This window comes from Sminthopsis crassicaudata, chromosome 2, assembly GCF_048593235.1.
Source record: "Sminthopsis crassicaudata isolate SCR6 chromosome 2, ASM4859323v1, whole genome shotgun sequence".
Taxonomy (NCBI): domain Eukaryota; kingdom Metazoa; phylum Chordata; class Mammalia; order Dasyuromorphia; family Dasyuridae; genus Sminthopsis; species Sminthopsis crassicaudata.
In genome coordinates, this window is record NC_133618.1 from 325,422,519 (window position 1) to 325,445,276 (window position 22,758).

The 22,758-nt window shown below is 35.0% G+C and overlaps 1 protein-coding gene across 6 annotated transcripts in view; it reads left to right on the top strand.

Moving 5' to 3' along the window:
• LRRC9 (leucine rich repeat containing 9) overlaps window positions 1-22,758 on the top strand; it is a 185,843-nt gene that overhangs the window by 125,161 nt on the left and 37,924 nt on the right. For 5 of the 6 annotated variants that reach the window (XM_074290258.1, XM_074290259.1, XM_074290261.1 and 2 more), the window contains 3 exons: window positions 164-294; window positions 2,200-2,308; window positions 4,398-4,537. In XM_074290258.1, coding sequence (XP_074146359.1) covers window positions 164-294; window positions 2,200-2,308; window positions 4,398-4,537 — 380 coding nt within the window. Of the gene's footprint in view, window positions 1-163; window positions 295-2,199; window positions 2,309-4,397; window positions 4,538-6,651; window positions 9,288-22,758 lie in introns of those variants that run through there. The other variant, XM_074290263.1, reaches the window with a different exon arrangement.

Sequence of the window (22,758 nt, forward strand, 5' to 3'; positions counted from 1 at the left end):
AAATAACTGATGATTTAAAGTAACTGATTTGAAGTAACTGATGATTTAAAAAGGCACTTGAATTTTTTCAGTGATGATGGTAAGTGCACACCTGGTGATAGTGAATTTATCTGAACTTACCATCTTGAAGAGAAGATAACACTTTCTAAATATATTCATTTAGGAATCTTCAGAGATTGAGAATGCAAAAGATTTATTTGGTGGCAGACTTACTTCTGACATGATTGCAGAAAGGCAAGGACATTCGAGCTTCACCCAAATGCAGGAATTAAACTGGGCCACATCTAGTATCAGGTTTGGCCATTTTAAAATATTCTTCTTTTGTATAGCATACATCCTAAATTATGAAGTTTTATGGTGAAATATGCATTAATTACCTATACTTTAGTTGAATTTTTCACTCATATAAGTATTCAGATATGGCCAAGAGAAAAGTAATTCACTTTCCCTAATACTATGTCAAAATCTAAATGTCTGTGATGTGGGAGAAACCTGAGATTGTTAGTACCAGTGCTAACTTTTTTCTTCCAAAAGCATGAATTACCTTTCATTGACAATTGTCATTCTTTAGAATGCCACTCAAATTTTAAAGTATATCCTACATCCAAAGAATGGGAAGAAGAAAAGAGATTGAACTCTTTGGGGATTAGGGATAGGCAGGGAAGACATTCTTTTCAGAAATCTCTTTATTGGCTTAAATGGACTTTTAAGAGAGAAACTAAAGTAGAACAGTGCACTAATGATCAGGTATTTGGGGATTATTATAAACTGAAGTTCCCTCACCAGGTGCAATGCAAAACTTTATACATGTCATGACGTGGTAAATAAACATGCTTAGTTCCATTTCCACAGAACTAATTTTCCCTTCAGGCTTCCCCATCTCCAACTCCAACCATTTCACTATATCACAATAGTAATTTGTTTTATATCCAGCCTTTATAAGTGGACACATTCTTGTGAATAACAACCCAAGTATTTACCTTTTATTTCTGAACTTTTATGAGAATTACTCTAAATGTGTTTTATGAGTATCAAATATTTTTCTCATAATAGAAATGGCCACCTTGAGGTGATTACTTTATATCAGAGGTTGAACAAGATCTTCTGAGCCTCAGACACCAAGATCTCAAGGGCAATTCCTCCAAATTTGTAATGTGTTATTTAACTTTAATAGTAAAAGGTCTTTTTTCATATTACAATACTTTTAAAATAGAAAATGGCATTCCATTATTTTATGTACAAGTTATTTTTAGATGTCAATTTGTATTTTAAGATTAAATATGAAATAATACTCTTTTTATTTTAAAAGAAGATCCCAAGTTTGTTTAAAAAGAGAAAGACTGGAAAATACAAAAAAGCCCTATGTAACTCCTAAATTGAAGGAGGCAATGTGGTATGGATACCATGAATGCTGGATTTGGAGTCATGTTTCCATAGTTGAAATGCCAGTTCTGTCTTTTGGGACAGTCACTTAACCTCTATGAAATATAAAATTCTGTAAAATGAAAGAATTGCAGTAAATGACTCCTAAAGCCCTTTAGTCTGCCCTAGCTCTAAATCTCTGATCCAATGATTAAATATAAAATGAAACAAAAGAATTCTAAGAAAATTTTAAAATATGGACAAAATAGTTTCTCCAGATAACCAGTCTTGCCTACACAGTATTAATAACAAAACCTGATCCCCCATTATAGGACACTGTGAAACAAATGGACCAGTAAAAACCATATAACTGATATCCCACCTGTCCCTATGCCCATAGTTCCAGGATTAAGGTTAAAATAGTTCTGGAAACTCTGAAGTCACTTGCTATCTATACCATATTCTGCATTAATCTGTCAGACTGCGAAGAGACAATAAGTCCCAGCACAGTAGACATGGAAATAGCTTGATGTCTATCCTATGTAACAGAGCTCTCACAAGCAAAAGTCAAGCTAGGTACAACTCCCATTAGTCTAATGGAGACTCACACTGATGTCCAGCGTGCCTTGAAATATCTAGTACAACTTTGTATGTATATCTCTTACTTATATACATTCATGTCAAAAATGTAATAGCTACAAGAATAATAATATTTGTGCTAGAGAAATTATTTTACATGAAGGTTTTGATGAGGGAGACTTTTGTAGGCTTAAATAAAGAATGAATCTTTCTATATTTTTTCACCTTGTTTTACTTTTACTCTTTTTCAAAATACAGAACTGTGGATCTAGTTCCCATTGATCAATTTAAAAATATATCCAATGTGAATTTGCAGAACAACAATTTAACTTCATTCAGTGGCTTAATCTATCTGCCTAATGTGAAGGTGAGTTTATAAAAAGACTAATTCTTGTTGCAACTTTTGCAGTGTATTACTTTGGTGAAAAGTAAGTTTTTATGTAAAAGAAACTTTTCTTTTTTGATATGAAATTATTCTCATAATGATAAATAAATATAGCTTTCTATAACCATTTCAGTCAGTTATTATCTAAAATCAATTCTTAATCTTCATGAGTACATGAACTATTTCAAAGTTTTAAACTTTCAATAGTGGAATAGTTGTTCAATAATTTCAGTTGTGTCCAACTTTTTGTGATCTATTTTGGTTTTCTGGGCAAAGATACTGAAATGCCTTGCTTTTTACTTCTTCAGCTCATTTTATAGATGAGGAAACTGAGGCAAACAGGCTGTAAGTGATTTTCCCAGGGTCACACAACTACAAAATGTTCAAGGCCAGATTTGAATTCAGAAAGATGAGTCCTCTTGACTCCAGACCCAGTGTTCTATATCTACTGTTCCACTTAGCCACTAGTTGAATAATGGACAGTATTAAGTTGCTTTCACATCTTCTGTTGACTTCTTCTATGTGTTCCAAACAGCCTAGCAAGAATCTCCACCATTTATTAGGCAAGTCCCTTAACCTCATTGAACCTCAGTTTATAAAGTGGAAGGTATAATGCCCACTTCATAGTTGTTTCAAGGATCAAAAGAGGTGATACATGTAAAGCTTTGTGATAGATGTAAAGCATTATATAAATGTAAATTTTCATTAATATGAGAAGCATGATTTGGTTGAAAGTACATTTTACCTTGGGGTCAAAATACTACTTAATGCAAAGTCCCAATCTTTTCACTTACTAGTTATTTAACACAATCGGGATAAACTGTTTTTATCTTAGTTTTACCTAAAAAGAGGAATTACCAAGTATCACAAAAATTTGATGAAGAAAGCACTTTGTAAAGCTCATATAAAGATGAACTATTGCTGCTGCTGTTGTTATTTTCATTTATTTCATTTCATTAGAGAAAATCAAGATTCCAAGAAAACAAAACTGTTGCCTTTCTTACTTTGGCCTAGCTATGACCAAAGGTCTTTTAAACCTGGAAAAACTGTACTAAAAATTAAAATATTAGTCTTCTCTGCATTAAGCAGAGGAAAGATTCTATCTATTCCTAACACAAAAAATTTGGGGGACAGGATAGCAAAGTTGGGTAGTCTTCCAGCACCTTACAAGCTGTTTGCTTAATTATTTTGTTTGAAATATTGTGAATTTTTAAAACATCAGATACACTTAACAGTCTAACATAAGTACAAAGATGTACTTAAAATATAATGCGGAGGATTTGGATATTACCTGCAATTTTAGGTTCTAGAAAAGGGGCTAAACCTGTCCTTGACAAGGTTTCTTAGAGCTCTCTGAGGTCTACCATATCAGATAAATGTTGATTAAATTAACCAAAGTTCTCCAAAAGAATCTATCTATCTATCTATCTATCTATATCTATATCTATATCTATATAGTTGTGGTATAAATGAATTTTTAGTGTAGGTGTCGCATTTGTAGAATTTTAGTGAAAGGAATCAGTCAATATTAAAAGCAATAGAAAAAAAAAAAAAAGAAAAGCCTTTTAATTTGACTGAATAATTAGGCAATACAATTACCATTATAGACATGGCCAGATTATCATGGTTTTGTTATTAGCAAGCCACAAAATCTAATAAACCTACATGTTTATATTTTATTTATATAATATATAAACAAAATCCTTTCTTTTGATCACTGAAGGTTCTTATAATAAGTTTAAGCTACTTTTGATTCACAAAGTTGATTATCTGAACATTTCAAATTTCATTTTTTCAGTTTATGATGTTGATTTAAGATTAATAGAATTCCCATAGAAATGAAAGATTAAAATGTTTAATATTTCTTATAGCTATGATTTCACAATTATATGGAGTGACACTTATGTTTAGAATTCATGATGTGTCTATTCATAAAAATGGTATTAACTCAAAAACACTAATACTTTAAAATGTTGTCATATTTCAAAATAACCCTTGCCACTTTTCACATTTGTTGGTAAGCATATGGCTATGTTTGTAATATTTTACTTATATGCTATGCTTTGTTTAGGTATTATGTCTCAACTATAATCACATAGAATCAGTAATACCCAGAATAAAGCCTCAGACTCACTTAAGCAATAGACAACTTCTACATCAGAAGGTAACCTCAAGTGGCTATGGACAGCAAGGAATACCAAAAGGAAACAGGTGCTGTATGAGTCTGTTTTTTTTTCTTTTAAATATTAAATTTTATTAGAGAAAGAAATGATTAGAAAAAGTAATATAGCAATAACACATAATTCTGTAATTGAAAATTCATAAGTTTTTAAAGTAATGACATTGCCTCAAATCAACATCAATCAAAATATTCAGATTGCTTTCTCGTGTAGAGAGGATTCAAAGTACAACAAAATATCCATTGGTTGGTTCAGATTCCTATTAATCTAGAATTTCATTTTTCTATACCATTTCATTTGTTTATAACTTTTCATTCTTAAGCAAAACTAATATAAAAAATAAGCCCATCAATAATGAGTTCTAAGTTTCAGTGTTATAGAATCTCAAAGTTGGAAGGGATCCCAGCATTCACTGCAGGCCATACTTCAAGCAGTAATCAATTTCCTATATAACATCCTAAAAAGGTGATTATGTGACCACCACTTGAAGATTTCTAGTGATTCAGAACTCAACTCCTAAGGCAACTCATAACACTTTCAGAAAGTTCTATTTGTTAAGAAGCTTTTCCTTCTGGAAAATTATCTAGAATCTGCTTCCCTCTGACTTTTAACCATTGTTTTCTGACTTCTACCCTCTTGGCTTTGATGCCAAGCAAAACAGTTCTAATCCCTCGCCCAATATTTATATGAAGCCAAGAATCATGTGCTTTTTTTATCCCTCCAGATTAAATAGAATTAAAGTAACCCCATTACTTTAACCAGCCTTTACATATCATAATTTTAAATTTTTTGATCATCTTTATTAGTCTCCTCTATAAATATTACAGAATATTTTGTTCCAGAAATGAACAAAATATTCCAGATGTAGTCTAACTAGGGAAAGAGTACAGTAAAGCAATTGACTTTTTTATTCTGGATAGATTATTTTAGTGTAACCCAAGAACTCATTAATTTTTTTTGGCTAACTCATTAAACTCATATTGAATTTAATCTACAAAATCCCTCATGAATCTTGGCCAAATACACACTTCCTCTTCCTAATGTTTCTAATCTAAGCATGAGGCTTTATAATACATATTTGTCATTTAATTTTCAACTCATTAGATTTAAACCATTATTGCAGTTCTTTGAGATTTTAACTGTCACTTAACATATATTTATTGTGCAAATCATTAATAATATCTCCCCATTTAATAAAGGAATACTCCATCTATTCTTTCTTCCTACTAGTATTTGCATAATACCACTTAGCAATTCCCTGACTTTTACCAGTTTTAGACTAAAGTTCCCCATGAATTGATGATTCATGCAAAGGAACTTTTGCAATAGCCCCAGGTAGAACTTTTTTCAGATAGAAGAATTATTCCCCAGTGTTCTTGCTAGACTCATGAAAGCCCCTGCTCATTCTCCCCCCACCCTTGTTCTCATTATTAGAAATCTACCCAAATGCAGAACTCTCTGCTTCAAACCCCTCTTCCAACTTCTAGTACACACACACACACACACACACACACACACACACACACACCCTCCTTATTGCTTAGGAGCTTAAGACTCAGTAAAAAACGAGGCTCAAAACTAAAGGGCCCAAAGTTGTTAGTAGTATCATTGTGTCTACATTATTGATTGACCAGACTTTTCTGAATAAATCTAATAATTTACCCACAATTTGTCATACCGTTTCCATGAGAAAATAGTGTAATTCCAAACACTTGATTCAATCTTTTGGTATAATGGGCCAGAACTCTGTACTTGAAACAAGGACTCACAAGGTGTTAATTTAGTGGAATTGATAAGACAATGGTTATCTAGTTTAGTATGGTGATTAATAGTTCTCTAGTTCAATATGATTGATTTAATCTTACAACAAATTATGGTTCCCTAGTGATATAATGATTGGTTTATACTCAGTATACTGTAAAGGATCTAATTATAATAGAGCATATAAACTGGGAGAAATTCAGTTAGGGTCAGTCTTGGAGAAGACAGAAGACTGGAGGCGGGAGCTTAAGCTCTTGGAACCAAGGAGAGACATTCATTCCATTTTCCATCTTTGTGGTGGCTGTAAGCTGGAGCACAAACACTTGGACTCAGAGAGGCTTCAAGACAGAGTCCATCATGATGGTCCTCCTGCCTCTCCCACAGAAACCAAGACACATTCAAGAGGACCTCAAGAAAGCTGGCCCAGGCCCCACGCAAGAAAACTAGACTGTGAAGGGGATAATAAAGAATTTGGACTTCATCCATGCCTATTCTTGTGGTGATTGTTCTGCTGAAATGAAGGATGGTCCAGAGACCTCCAGAAAACTAACCAGAACACTACATTTTAGTCCCCAAATATGGGACTAATGATCTACATCTGTGACCTGGAAATAGGGTGAGTAAAAATAGACAAGAAGGAAACTTTGTTAGGGGCTAAACTAGTGTTTCAGCTGAAATGGGACAAATGTTTCAAAAGGAACCTTCTCCAACTCAAAAAAAATGTGTAGAGTGCATAGTTAAGCTAATAAAAAACCAAGGTTTGATTGTAACTTGCAAGCAGATCATAGAACTCTTTGAAATATTAAAATACACATCTGCTTGGTTCTCTAAGGAAGAAGAATTAGAGCCAGACAAGTAGAAACTAGTAGGAGAGCAATTAATTGAATATTATAATATTAATGGTCCTTATTCAATTCCTAAAGCAATATTCTATACATATAACTTAATAGAATTAGCTTTAGGCAATTACATAAGTTATAGAATAAGGACAAAGAAGAAAGTACAGGAGGGAGAGGGTACTAATATAGCAGTTGAAAATCATGAAGAATTAGACAAGAAAGGAGTTAAGTACAATGCTGATGAAATTAAGGAATGTGGTACTTCACAGCAGAAGCCATTAGGGCATTCCCCATCCCTGACCTACTCTCCTCAATTAACGTTGGTGGGTGTGCTCCTATGAGCAGGAGGGAAAGGGGCAGTGACACAATCAGCACCACCTATGAAGCGGCCTATGACAAGATTACAAAAGTCACTAATTAAATCTAAAAAAAAAAAGGAGAGGATATATTTAATTTAATAGAAGCATATCCTGTTATTGAAGAGTTTGATTCTTCAGGTCAACAAAAGAGAAGATACACTCTCTTTAATCTGGAAAAAATCAGATTTGAAAAAGTGTTGCACTCTTTATGGGCCTACATCGTCTTATGTTAAGATGATATTAAAGAATTTGGCTTATGAAATTTTAACCCCTAGTGATTGGAAATCTATAGCAAGGGCATGTTTAGAACCTGGACAAAACTTGTTGTGGCTTTCAGAACACAGCGAATTATGTAGGATACAAGCCCAACTACATAGGCAAACTGAAGTTAATATACAAGTCACGTTTGATCAACTAGCAGGTAAAGGTCAGTATGCAGATACTTTAATACAGATTAATTACCCTTTGATAGCCTATGAGCAAATTGCTTCTGCTGCTATCAAAGCATAGGGCTCCTTTCCAGGAAAACAAGATAGAAAGGAAGCCTTCACAAAAATAGAGCAAGATCCAAATGAACCCTTTGCTGATTTTTTGGGATGTCTGCAGACAGCTATCATACAAACTATTGGTGAAAATGCAGCTACAGGAATTATGATAAGACAACTCATTAAAAATGCTAATGAGTTTTGTAGAAGAGTTTTGGAACTACACAAAGATGCTTCTTTAGAGATCATAAGAATGTTGTGCCACAGTGGGCACAAATGCCTTTTATATCCGGGCTATGATGCAGAATATGAGAAGACAAGGTCCCTCGTGGCAACTTCCAGAGAGACTCATCAATTCTTTCAATGTGGTAAAGTAGGGCATCTGAAAGCTCAATGTAGGCATAAAGATAAAGAGGACAGGGTGAGAGAACAAGACTCAAAACCCTATGTCCAAAATGCAACAAGGGTTTCCACTGGGCCTCAGAATGTGGAATGACTCAGGAAAATGAGAGGTTGGGCCCAGCTCCAGGCCCCAGTCCAAAAAACAGGTGGGACATGATGGCAGCCAAATTCACACCCAAAGAGTCTTTAGAAGTTCAATACTCTGAAATGATCAATCATTAGAGAAATAATCAGAAGGGAGAAAGGGATTAAAATTGGGGAGAATACCGGAAGGGCAGTGTCCAGTGTGAGCAGCTCCAATTTAATCACTAGGTGATGAGGAGAGATCCAGAAAGTGGTAAATGAAAGGGACTTGATAGGTTAACTGCTTGGGGGAGAGGGTTTGCTTGTATCTCTACAGATGGAGAAGGAATCAGATGGATGCCAACTAGCACCTTGAGAGAGACAGAAAAAGAAAAAAACCTCAAAACAAAGGAAAAGACCTAAGAAACATCTGACACTGAAAGAGCATGGCTGATAATCAGACTGTTACAGAACTTCAAAACCCGCAGGAATCATTAGATTCCCTGAGACATGATGAAATCCTTGCAGGAATTCAAAACTTGTAGGAATTATTGGACTCGCTGACACATGAAGTAATGGACAACAGATTGGTTTTGGACTATTTCTAGGACTTTATGGACATGTAAAATTGCTCATGTTGATTCATGTTGATTGTTACTTCACTACTAGCCTGTGCTATATTGCTATGTGCTTATGTAATATCTTCCAATTTGATGGATTTATGTACACCTGTTTCTTTTTTTTCTTATTTTTATTAATTTGATAATTATAATTTTTTTTACAATATATATGCCTGGGTAATTTTTTACATTATCCGTTTTACTCTCTTCTGTTCCGAATTTTCCCCTCCTTCCTTCCACCCCCCTCCCCTAGATGACAGGCAGGCCCATACATGTTAAATGTGTTATAGTATATCCTAAATACAATATATGTGTGCAGAACTGAATTTCTTGTTGCACAGGAAGAATTGGATTCAGAAGGTAAAAAATAACCTGGGAAGAAAGACAAAAGTGAAAACAGTTTACATTCATTTCCCAGTGTTCCTTCTCTGGGTGTAGCTGATTCTGTCCATCATTGATCAACTGGAACTGAATTAGATCTTCTCTATGATGAAGATGTCCACTTCAATCAGAATACATCTTCATACAGTATCATTGTTGAAGTGTATAATCATCTCCTGGTTCTGCTCATTTCACTCAGCATCAGCTCATGTAAGTCTCTCCAAGCCTCTCTGTATTTATCTTGCTGGTCATTTCTTACAGAACAATTATATTCCATAACATTTATATACCATAATTTACCCAACCATTCCACAATTGAGGGGCATCCATTCATTTTCCAGTTTGTAGCCACTACAAAAAGGGCTGCCACAAACATTTTGGCACATACGGGTCCCTTTCCCTTCTTTAGTATTTCTTTGGGATATAAGCCCAGTAGTAGCACTGCTGGATCAAAGAGTATGCACAGTTTGATAACTTTTGGGGCATAATTCCAGATTGCTCTCCAGGATGGTTGGATTCTTTCACAACTCCACCAACAATGCATCAGTGTCCCAGTTTTCCCACAGCCCCTCCAACATTCATCATTATTTGTTCCTGTCATACTAGCTAATCTGACAGGTGTGTAGTGGTATCTCAAAGTTGTCTTAATTTGCATTTCTTTGATCAATAGTGATTTGGAACACTCATATGAGTGGAAATAGTTTCAATTTCATCATCTGAAAATTGTCTGTTCATATCCTTTGACCATTTATCAATTGGAGAATGGCTTGATTTCTTATAAATTAGAGTCAGTTCTCTATATATTTTGGAAATGAGGCCTTTATCAGAACCTTTAACTGTAAAAATATTTTCCCAATTTGTTACTTCCCTTCTAATCTTATTTGCATTAGTTTTGTTTGTACAAAAGCTTTTTAATTTGATGTGATCAAAATTTTCTATTTTGTGATCAATAATAATTTCTAGTTCTCCTTTGGTCACAAATTCCTTCCTCCTCCACAAGTTAGAGAAGTGAACTATCCTATGTTCCTCTAAATTATTTATGATCTCATTCTTTATGCCTAAATCATGGACTCATTTTGATCTTATCTTGGTATATGGTGTTAAGTGTGGATACATATCTAATTTCTGCCATACTAATTTCCACTTTTCCCAGCAATTTTTGTCAAATAATGAATTCTTATCCCAAAAGTTGGGATCTTTGGGTTTGTCAAACACTAGACTGCTATAGTTATTCATTATTTTGTCCTGTGAACCTAACCTATTCCACTGATCAACTTGTCTATTTCTTAGCCAATACCAAATGGTTTTGGTGACTGTTGCTTTATAATATAGTTTTAGATCAGGTACAGCTAGGCCACTTGCATTTGATTTTCTTTTTCATTAATTCCCTTGAGATTCTCGACCTTTTGTTCTTCCATATCAATTTTGTTGTTATTTTTTCTAGGTAATTAAAATAATTTTTTGGGAGTCTGAGTGGTATAGCACTAAATAAATAGATTAGGGAGTATTGTCATCTTTATTATATTCACTCTGCCTATCCAAGAGCACTTAATGTCTTTCCAATTATTTAAATCTGACTTTATTTTTGTGGCAAATGTTTTGTAATTTTGCTCATATAATTCCTGACTTTCCTTTGGTAGATAGATTCCCAAATATTTTATACTCTCGACAGTTTTTTTAATGGAATTTCTCTTTGTATCTCTCCCTGTTGGATTTTGTTGGTGATGTATAAAAATGCTGAGGATTTATGTGGACTTATTTTGTATCCTGCAACTTTGCTAAACTGTGGATTATTTCTAATAACTTTTTATTAGAATCTCTGGGGTTTTCTAAGTATACTATCATATCATCTGAAAAGAGTGATAGTTTGATTTCTTCATTGCCTACTCTAATTCCTTTAATCTCTTTCTTGACTCTTACTGCTGAGGCTAGCATTTCTAATTCAATATTGAATAATAATGGTGATAGGGAGCAACCTTGTTTCACTGTTGACCTTATTGAGAATGGTTCCAGTTTATCCCCATTACATATGAAGCTTACTGATGGTTTTTAATAGATGCTACTGATTATTTTAAGGAAAATTCCATTTATTCCTATACTCTCAAGTTTTTTTTTTTAATAGGAATGGATGTTGGGTTTTATCAAATGCTTTTTCTGCATCTATTGAGATGATCATATGGTTTTTTTATTAATTTGGTTATATACTAATAGTTTTCCTAATATTGAACCAGCCCTGGATTCCTGATATAAATCCTACTTGATCATGGTGAATTATCTTGGGGATGATTTTCTGTAGTCTTTTTGCTAAGATTTTAGCATCAATATTCATTAGGGAGATTGGTCTATAATTTTCTTTCTCTGTTTTCAGCCTACTGGTTCAGGTATCAGTACCATGTCTGTGTCATAAAAGGAATTTGATAGGACTCCTTCATTCCCTATTTTTTCAAATAGTTTATATAGCATTGGGGCTAAATGTTTGGTAGAATTCACATGTAAACCCATCTGGTCCTGGGGATTTTTTCTTAGGGAGTTGATTAAGAGCTTGTTCTATTTCTTTTTCTGAAATGGGACTATTTAAGCAATTTACTTCCTCCTCTGTTAATCTGGAAAGCCTATATTTTTGGAGGTAGTCATCCATTTCACTTAGGTTATCAAATAAAGTTGGTCAATGTAACTCCTAATTCTTTCTCTAATTTCCTCTTCGTTGGTGGAAAGTTCTCCCTTTTCATTTTTAAGGCTAACAATTTGGTTTTCCTTTTTCCTTTTTCTGATCAGATTTACCAAAGATTTATCTATTTCATTGATTTTTTTCATAAAACCAACTCTTAGTTTTATTTATTAATTCAATATTATTTTTTACTTTCAATATTATTAATTTCTCCTTTTAATTTTAGATTTCAAGTTTAGTATTTGATTGAGGGTTTTTAATTTGGTCTTTTTCTAGCTTTTTAAGTTCCAAGCCCAATTCATTGATCTTCTCTTTCTGTATTTTATTCAAGTAAGCCTCTAAAGATATAAAATTTCCCCTTATTACCGCTTTATCTGCATCCTACAAATTTTGGTATGGTGTCTCATCATTGTCATTATCTTGAGTGAAATTATTAATTGTTTCTATAATTTGCTGTTTCACCCAATCATTCTTTAAGATGAGATTATTTAGTTTCCAATTACTTTTTGGTCTATTTACCCCTAACTTTTTGTTGAATGTAGTTTTTATTGCATTGTGATCTGAAAAGAAAGCATTCACTATTTCTGCCATCCTGCATTTAATTTTGAGATCTTTATGTCCTAATATATGGTCAAATTTTTTATAGGTTCCATGAACTGCTGAGAAGAAAGTATACTCCTTTCTGTGATCATTCAGTTTTCTCCAAAGATCTATCATACCTAATTTTTTCTAATATTCTATTTACCGCTTTAATTTCTTTCTTATTTGTTTTGTAGTTTGATTTATCTAATACTGAGAGTGCAAGGTTGAGATTTCCCACTATTATAGTTTTGCTGTCTATTTCTTCTTGCAACTCTCTTAACTTCTCCTTTAGGAAGTTAGATGCTATACCACTTGGTGCATATATGTTTAGTATTGATATGGCTTCATTGCCTATGCTACCCTTTAGCAAGATATAGTTTCCTTCCTTATCTCTTTTAATTCGATCAACTTTTGCTTTTGCTTGATCTGAGATAAGAATGGCTACCCCTGCTTTTTTTACTTCACTTGAAGCATAATAGATTCTGCTCCAGCCTTTGACCTTTACTCTGTATGTATCTCCCTGCTTTAAATGTGTTTCCTGTAAACAAGATATTGTAGGGTTCTGACTTATGATCAGTCTGCTATCCACCTCCTCTTAATAGGAGAGTTCATCCCATTCCCATTTACAGTTAAAATTACTAATTCTGTATTTCCTGCTGTCATATTATACCCAGATTATGCTTTTTTCCTTGCCCCCCCAAACCCCTTCCCCAATATTAAACTTATGGGCCCCACTTGCAACACACAGCCCTCCCTTTTTAGTATTCCTCCCCCCTCCCTTTAACTCCCTTCCCTTTTCTTGTACCCTTCCCTTATTACTCTTTTCCTTTTCTCTTTTCCTCTCCCACTTTTTATTGAGATGAGAGAGAATTCTTTGTAAAACAAATTTGTCAATTATTTTCTCTTTGAGCCAATTCTGATGAGAGTATGATTCACACAATATTCCTCCCCCTCTCTAAATTCCCTCAGATTTGATAAGTTTTCTTTGCCTCTTCCTGGGATGTAGTTTCCCTCTTTGTATCTCTCCTTTTCCCATTTTCTGACACTATCCCCTTTCCATTTCTACTTCCCTTTTTTATGTTATATCAGTAAAATCAAATCATACATGTGGACTTTCTGTATATCCACAACAGAAATACAGTTCTCAAGAGTTCCTTTTACCTTTTTCTGCTTCTCTTGAGTCCTGTGGTTGGAGATCAAATTTTTTGTTTGGATCTGTTTTTTTTCCTTAGAAACAAATGGAATTCATCTGTTCCATTAAATGTTCATTACTTTTTACTGCATTCCAAGTTCTTTTGCCTTTTGGAATATTAGATTCCAGGCCCTTCGATCCTTTAATGTGGAGGCAGCCAGATCTTGAGTGACCCTTATTGAGTGACCTTGGTATTTGAATTGTTTTTTCCTTGCTGCTTGCAATATTTTTCCTTAGTCTGATAGTTCTGAAGTTTGGCCACAATATTCCATGGAGTTTTTTTGTTTGTTTGTTTGTTTGTTTTGGGGGTTTTTTGGGTCTTTTTCATTAGGTGTTCAATGAATTCTTTCAATGCTTATTTTACCTTCTGGTTCTATTACCTCTGTGCAGTTCTCTTTGATGATTTCCTATAAAATAGAATCTAGGCTTTTTTTTTTCATCATAATTTTCAGGAAGTCCAATAATCTTCAAATTATCTCTCCTAGATCTATTTTCCAGATCTGTTGATTTTCCAAATAAATATTTGATGTTTTTCTCCAGCTTTTCTTTTTTTTGGTTTTGCTTGACTGATTCTTGGTGTCTCAATGAATAATTCATTTCTATTTGTTCAGTTCTGATTTTTAATGAGCTATTTTCTTCATTAGTTTTTTTTTAACTTCTTTTTGTATTGTCCAATAGCTTTTAAATGAGTTGTTTTGCTCTAGGAATTTTTTTCCATTTCACTAATTTTTTTTTTTTTTTAGTGAGTTATTTTCTTTTTCCAATTCACAAATCCTACTTTCCAGGGATTTTTTAACCTTTTCTAATTCACAAATTCTGTTTCCCTTCACTTCCTGTGAATTCTTTATCTTTTCCAATTCACATTTCAGGAGGTTGTTACTCTCTTGCAAAGCTTCTCTTTCTTTTCCCCATTTTTCTTCTAACTCTATTTTCCGGTTTTTAATAGTTTCTTCTAGGAGAGAATTATGTGATGGGAGCCAGGTAACATTCCCCTTCAGGGTATCATCTGGAGACTGTTTGATATTCATCTCTTTGGGGTTGCAAACCTACTCTCTTTCTGTATAGAAGCTATCAATTGTTCTCTTCATGTTTTTACTCATTTTTAAAAACCTATATTACAGCTGGACTGAAAAAGTGCCCAGTGAAGAGCCCCAATGTGTGGCCTAATGACTGCCTGAGGCTAGAGGCTGAAATGTGAAAGTATTGCAACCCCAGGACAAATCTCCCATGGGGCTGTGGATATTAGCAGCTGATCAGCAAACCCTGTACACAGACTGGAAGTGCACAAACTAGAAGTGTCTCTGCCCCAGAAAGCACAGTCGCTGCTGCAGAAGTTTCGATGCTGTGGAAGTTCCACTGCCTCAGGCCAAGCCCCATACTGTGCAAATTAGAGGCTGCCTCAGGCTGTGTCCCCCCTCCATGCAGGTTCTTAACTGCCCCAAGGAAAAGCCCCGACAGCAGAATGGGACTGCACATCTGTGCTGAGATCTATGCTAAGTCACTTCCGGTTTGGGGTAGCTAGAGGCAGAATATAATTTCTGGTGTTTTTAAGTGGCTTTGATTTCTCTGATGATCTGATGTTTTGCAAGCAAAGTAGAGCAATCAGCCTATACCAGAGTTCATCTGTCTCTATAGCTTTTCTAACCCTACAAGCCTCCCCAGCCCGATCTGCACACTATGCTAGCCTAGTTCTAGTACTAGCTGCTGCCAGTCTTTTTCTCACCCTCAGGACAGACCTTTTCTGATGAAATTCCAGATTCTCTTCAGCTGGTAAGTTGTTGTGCTTCTAATTTTTGTGGGTTTTACCAGTCTAGCGCTATTTTTGAGGCTGAATTAAATAGTTGGTAGTGAGGGTAAGAGAGAGCTTAGAAAGTCATGTGTGGCTTCTCTTCCATCTTGGCTCCACCCTGTTTGCCTGTTTTAAGTGAGACCTTACAGAAATTCACTAATCTGGTTTGATTTCCCATTTTCCATTGGTGATTTCATCTCCCTGGGACGTCAGGGAGGGCATGATTACTTCCTTTTTGGTGTTTTCACCCCCCTTTTTGAGAAGTCAGAGAGGGCATGATCACCTCATTTTGGGGGGGTCTCACCTCCCTGAGAAGTCAGGAAGAGTGTGACCACCTATGCTCTAAATAAAACAAAAGAAAGCGGGAGATGTAATGGACCAGAACTCTGTACTTGAAACAAGGATTCTTATAAGGTGTTAATTTAGTGGAATTGATATTGGTGGTTATCTAATTTAGCATGCTGATTAATAGTTCTCTAGTTCAGTATGATTGATTTAATCTTACAACAACTAATGGTTCCCTAGTGATATAATAATTGGTTTATACTCAGTCTACTGTAAATGATCTAATTATAATAGAGCATATAAACTGGGACAAACTCGGCCAGGGTCAGACTCGGAGAAAACAGAGGACTAGAGGCTGGAGCACAAGCCCTCAGACTCAGAGAGACTTCAAGACAGAGACCATTATGGTGGTCCTCCTGCTTCCCCCACAGGGGGGGACACATTCTGGAGGACCTCCAGAAAGCTGGTCTAGGCCCCAGACAAGGAAACTAGACTGTGAAGGAGATAATAAAGAATTTGGACTTTATCCCTGGTGGTGATTACTCTGCTAAAATGAAGGATGGTCCAAAGACCTCCAGAAAACTAACCAGAACACTACATTTTGGTATATAATCTATTTGTAAGTTAGCAACAACCTGTACTTTTTTTCTTTAGTTATTGTTGTCTTAATCGATCTCCAGTTCATTTACTTGAAAATACAGTTTTTAAAACTATTATATTTCTTATTATCCTTGTTTATGTTGAGTTTTAAATAGCTATTATGCCAATAATTTAAGAATCATAATCTTTTAACTTATATATATTGAGTATTTATTAATAGAGAAGCATTCTGCTGATGTGACATATATGAAATTTACTTTCCTCATAATTTTGGTAATATAGTACCAAATATAGAATATTTAGTAAATATTCATAAAATTTAAAGAATAAATTAATATATTATAAAATATCTTGACTTTAGACATACAAGGTTTACTAATTTCAACTGTCCTTTGGAGTTCACTAAGTTTTATAAGACTGGTTTTGATTCTTTAATGTATTAATCTGTCAGGATAGGAGGAACATAATACTTGATGCAAGTTTTCTTCCTCTTTCCCATTCAGAATGACCCATTTGAGAAATCAGATTTCCATGTAATTGGCCCAGGATTTCTGAAGAAGAATTGCCTGTTATATTTGAATTCTGTAAAACAGTATGGATTTGCTTGCATATTATCACATATTTTGACATGTTCCACTGTAAGATTCAGAGTAAATTTTTACTGGCACATAGAAAATTCAAAAAAACTGCAAGTAGAAGTCCCCCTCACCATCCTCCCCAAAGATTGAATCTACCTATTGTACCCAGACTGGAAATTCAAGGGCTGCTTAATGGTTCAATTTCAATAGTGATTGACATGAGACCTTTTACCTGTTCTTTCCAACATGGGCTGGTTCATCCATCCCTCATGCAACTTTCTGGCTTCTGGTTCCTGAGGACTTGCCCTACTGATGCTTAACTTATATAGACATGCAATTTGCATAGCACACTGCAGCTTAGACTTCTCAGACTTAAGCCCCCAGTTTCAGTCTCTTTTAGCTGGGATTTCAGGCATGTGTCACCATTCCCACCTACAAGTACATTTTTTTTTTTACTCTGGCACCATTAATAAATTTACTTTTATCCTAAAAGCTATATAAATGTCTGTATATATGTATGTATACATATATATGCTTATACACATTTAAATTATAATATATCCTATATAATGATCTTTTAGAATTCAAAATGTTTATGGGATAAGTTGGTGTTTCTGTATATTATATTAGAGTTCTAATTTGAGTGTTGGTTGTCAAAAGTTAATACTTGGACATATAAGTTTAAAATTGTATATTATACTATAATATATGTCTATATGTCTTTTTGTATATTGTAATTTTTATTTTAAAATTGTACATATAGGTATGTATATGTAGAATGAAATGAAAAATGATTTGTTAAATTATTTCTATATATCAAACTCTACCTATAATTAGCTCCCAGAATACAAATAGAAAAGCTATATAGCCCCTACTCCCAAAGATTTCACAAACTGAATGGGGGAGAAAACATAAAAAGGAGTTCATCTGCAAGGAAATATTAAAAAAAAACAAAACAAAAACAAAAAAAAAAACGGTGGTCCATGTAATGTGATTGATATAGGCATCAAATGTTGGGGTTCAGTCATGAAGAATTCACAATAGCCATTCTCTTTGGCAAAAGGTAGGTTTACTTAGGAGAAAAATTTACAGACAAAATAAAGAGGTACAATAGACAGCAGGAATGGTAAATAAGTTGGGAGAGCAAGGAAAAGGATTTTAACAATTAACAATGGAAAAGAAAAGTTCCCTAGTATAACCTACAATTAAACAGGAGAAAGAAAACACCCCGTGATGTTGGAGCATGCCCTTAGCTGGCAGGCTAAATCCATAGAAGAGTTTAGCACTCTAAAAGAGTTAGCTAAAAGAAGGAGAAAAAGACTAAGAGGCATGGGGAAGGGGGGGAGGGAAAGTCACCATGAGGCAGAGTATGTGACAGGCTATAACTCCAAAAGGAATTCAGCAAAGATGGGCTGGGACATAAACAGATTTATAGGGGAAAATTAATCTCAGGGGTTTGACCTGACTCGAATTTCTGACTAGACACAGCAAGATGGGGCTGTCTATGACCCCATAGGGAGTGGGACTATAAGGTTGAGCTGATCCCCGTCAGTGCCCTTCCATGCTCCCCTTAGGGAGTAATTTTTATCAGTACTTTAGGTTCTTTCTGCCAACCCCACTTAGTAACCCAGGAGCTCATCATTTTCCCACTCTTAATTTGGTAAGAAATCTTTTAAAGATAGAAGATAAAAATTAAAATTAAGATTTAAGATTTTAAGAATTTTTTTTTAAAGTGGGTTGGAGATCCCTAAACAGAAGGGGGTCTAGTAGACCAACTCTGAAATTTAAGAGGCCTAACCCAGAGACACTCATTAAGTAGTCCAGTCCACAAGCTGGGAGGGAAATACAGTGGCCAGTGGGGTGAGAGTGTTACAGAGATGAACTGAGGCCAAAGTCTGGTGACACCCCAGGGGTACAAAGTTAGTGATCAGGGCACACTAGTAGGGATTAGCACATGGTCAGTTTGTTCCTTACTGGGGTCCATTCAGACACTGGGCAGCATTTTGATGGACTCCATTCGTTGTAACAGTTTCCTCCTCCCCCAATAAATGAGGCCTTAAGTCCTTTAGGGTATAGGATGATGATCTCATCTTCTGAGACTGCTTCTTGCTGGGAATGGGTATAGAGCTGGGTTATTCTACAGAATTCCAATTTGGAGGGGATGATGAGCTTGAGGATGGGCCAGAAGCTGATTGAAGCATCCAATGAGCTCTGAAGCTCACTGATCCTGAAGCTGATGGATACAGCTGCCTAGTGCTGATCTTTTGAAGGCAAATTGACCAAAGCCTAGAAGCAAGCAAACAACCAAAAGTTAGGGATAGAAAATGACTGGTGGAGGGGTAACTCAAGCTGGAGAGGTTCCTCTTGTTTGGGCCTTTAGAAATGTTTAGAGAAAGCTCATCTTTGTAGCCTATAGTTTGGCCAAAAAAGCTGTTTCCCACTTGAGAGAGAGAGAGAGAGAGAGAGAGAGAGAGAGAGAGAGAGAGAGAGAGAGAGACAAGAGAGAGAGAGAGAGAGAGGAGAGAGAGAGTACTTAGAGACAGGACCCCCCCCCCCCCTTCTTGATAGGGGTAGTTAAAGGGAATATGATCAGTGTTCTCTGCCTTCCCTGAAGATCTTGCCAGGAAGAGCTGACTTCTGTAAGAGCTAGTTAGGCAATATCTTTTTTTTTAAATAGAAACCACGTTAATTGGGAGGAGAAAATCTTCCACTCAATTAATAAAAAAAAAAAAAAAACCCAGAAGTAAACAATTAAAAAGGAGAGAACTCGGTTTCCAGAGATCTCCACTAAAAAGCCATTGAACAAAAAGCCTACTTAAGAACAAAAGACCCGCTTAAGGCTGGGGTGATATTTAGAAGTGGGGTGTTAAGCAAAGTGTAGCCAAGTGAGCTTATATTTAACCCAAAAGCAATTTTCAGAAAAGGGGATCCCACTAGACTAATAGAGATATCCACAAAATCATTCCTTAATAAGTCTTAGTTCATTCAATAGCTGTGGGACTTGATTTAACACTTACTTGTTAAGAAGCAGGACTTTAAGACAGAAGAATTAGCCCAAATCTCTACATGAAGCATATGTATGTATAAAGTCTGACAGTCTTTTCATAGACTAGTAATCTCCTCTAAATAAGTTTTAGAAGAGGGTGGATTTAATGACCCTTTCAGGAGTCACTTGGATACAAAATACCAGTCCTTGGGCATTTCTGATAATCCTGCATAATAGTTTCTCTTAGTTTGTGACCAGTGAAAATAGATTTCACAAAAGACTGAAGGATATTCTTTGTAGGTTGGCATAGAGAAATTTCCACTGGCTTGTCTATGAGATTAGAAGGGTGTTTTGAACCCAACCAGAGGGAAGAAGATCATGTCTTCTTTGCCCAGAATCTGTTGTAGGATGAACTGGAAAAGGCCAATATAGACTGATCAGCAGCCTTTTTATGGCTGCATTGGTTTGGTTTGTGCATATCAAATAAGTTATTTATTTTAAAAAAACGTATATGTACCATAGGACAAAAAGATGTTATTCCCCATTAGCTTAAATAAAGTTGACTTTTTGCATGGATGCAACCATCTTTTTGCAGTTCACCAGAAATAAAAATATATAACTTCTCTTGCATTACTAAACAGTAGAACTCGTGATATAACATCTTAGTAGATGTTCAGCACACATGATTTTATTCTAAGATAAACAATCAGACTGAGATGAAAACTATCTTTTTAAATAATGAAAGAAATTTTAAAATGAAGAAATTTCACTTAACCAGCAGGTAACCAGAGAGGTGTAGCCTAGTGAGTAGGATTTTTTCCACCTCCCTCAACCAGTGTAGTGAGGGAAAGGATCATCCAGTGAGGAGGGAAATGGATTATGCTCTCATGTTCCAAGACCAACTGATCTAAAATAAAATCATGAAATAATGCAAGTTTTTAATCCCCAATTTCAAATTAACTTCCAAAAATTCTAATCAAGAATTTTCTGAAGTGATAGCCACTTGTAACTTTCAGGAGGTTTAAATAAGGAAAGAAATTTAAAAGTGAAGAGATTTCAAAACTATTTAACCTGTATATTATTCCTTCTAAAGGAATTTTATCTCTTACACCAAACTGTTTGCCTAGGGCTGATGACCTTAACAAGAATGAATCTGTTTTGTTTTTTGTTTTTTTTTTTCCTTTCACTTTCCCCAACCCGTAAAGAAGGAGGAAAGGGCTAACTAATCACAAAATAAAATCAATCTAGATAGTTTCCTATATACAGTAGTTAACACCAGTTTTAGGTGAAATTTATAAATTTCAGATAACTCAAGAGAATAATTTATCCTAGTACTATAATCTCAGAAAGAATCCATTAACTTATCTGTATTTACTGAAAAGATTCAGGTGATAGCTCTCAAGGGCTTAATTTTCTGTTAAGAAGAGAAACAATTCTAAAATTCAAAACATAGGCAATAGCCAAATAATTTTTGGGTAAAACTTTACAAGATTTATATCACATGTCCATCAGGGCTGACAATTTTAAAACGTAGCTCATACAATTTTTACTAATTGCACAATTTACAATTTAGAAAACAATATACCTTATATGTAGTTTATCTAATTCATGTGATCTCGTTGAGTAACTTACCAGAGATCTTTGTTTTAATGTCCAGTTTTTGCTTAAAATCAAATCAAATATAGATATAAATTTCCAATAGTAATACTTCAATATTAAAGATTAATGCACACATATTTCTAAAATCTTATGCCCAGAATAAACAAGTTCACAATTTTAGCACAAACCAATTAATAGTGATTGTCTCATCAGATTTCCAATTTAAATACACACAAATTTAAAGCTGCCATCTTTTGGGAGAAACTTTTTGAATGCCATTTTTTTTCAAAGTATAGATCCCTTCACTTTGAAACTTTTCAACATCAAATCTGTTCTCCTGGAGTCCCAAATTTTTTAGAGGCAGTAAATTATTTGAGACTCACATCTCTGTCTAGGATGGAGGAGACTGCTGGTATCTCCTATCTTAAGAGAATTGAAAAGACAATAGCTTTCTATAGTCAAGAGTCTTGTGAGAAAGATTTTAGACTGTGGAGATCAGGGACACCACGGGTCCCAATCTAGAGAGAAACTGAAGCTTAATCAAGGTGATGTGAGCCATAAACAGATTTATAGGGGAAATATAACCTCAGGGATTTGACTTAACTTGGATTTCTTAAAGACATAGTAAGATGGGGCTACCCATGACCTCCACAGAGGGTGGGACTATGAGGTTAAACTATGATATCCCCATCAGTGTCTTTCCCTGCTCCCCTCAGGCAGTAATTTTATCACTACTTCAATCTCTCTCGCCAATCCCACCTGGTGACCCAGGATCTCTTCACTTGAGGTGTAGCAGCAGAGATTAGTCAAAGCCCAAGGCCTTTAGGGTGATGGGAAGGAGAGATTCCAGATGGGATATGAATGTGAAGTCATTGGAGAAGGTGTCCTTCCATGATTCTGGTACCTGGTGGTGGTGGTATCTGGGTAGGTAAGGTTTGTATAGTAGAGAGGGGAATATTGGAGAATATCTATTAGAACTGATCCTATGGTAATCCTCATCTTTGAATCTAGATAAACTGATACATATAGTCTTCCTTGGTTTGCACCTTTAATTTCTTTGGTT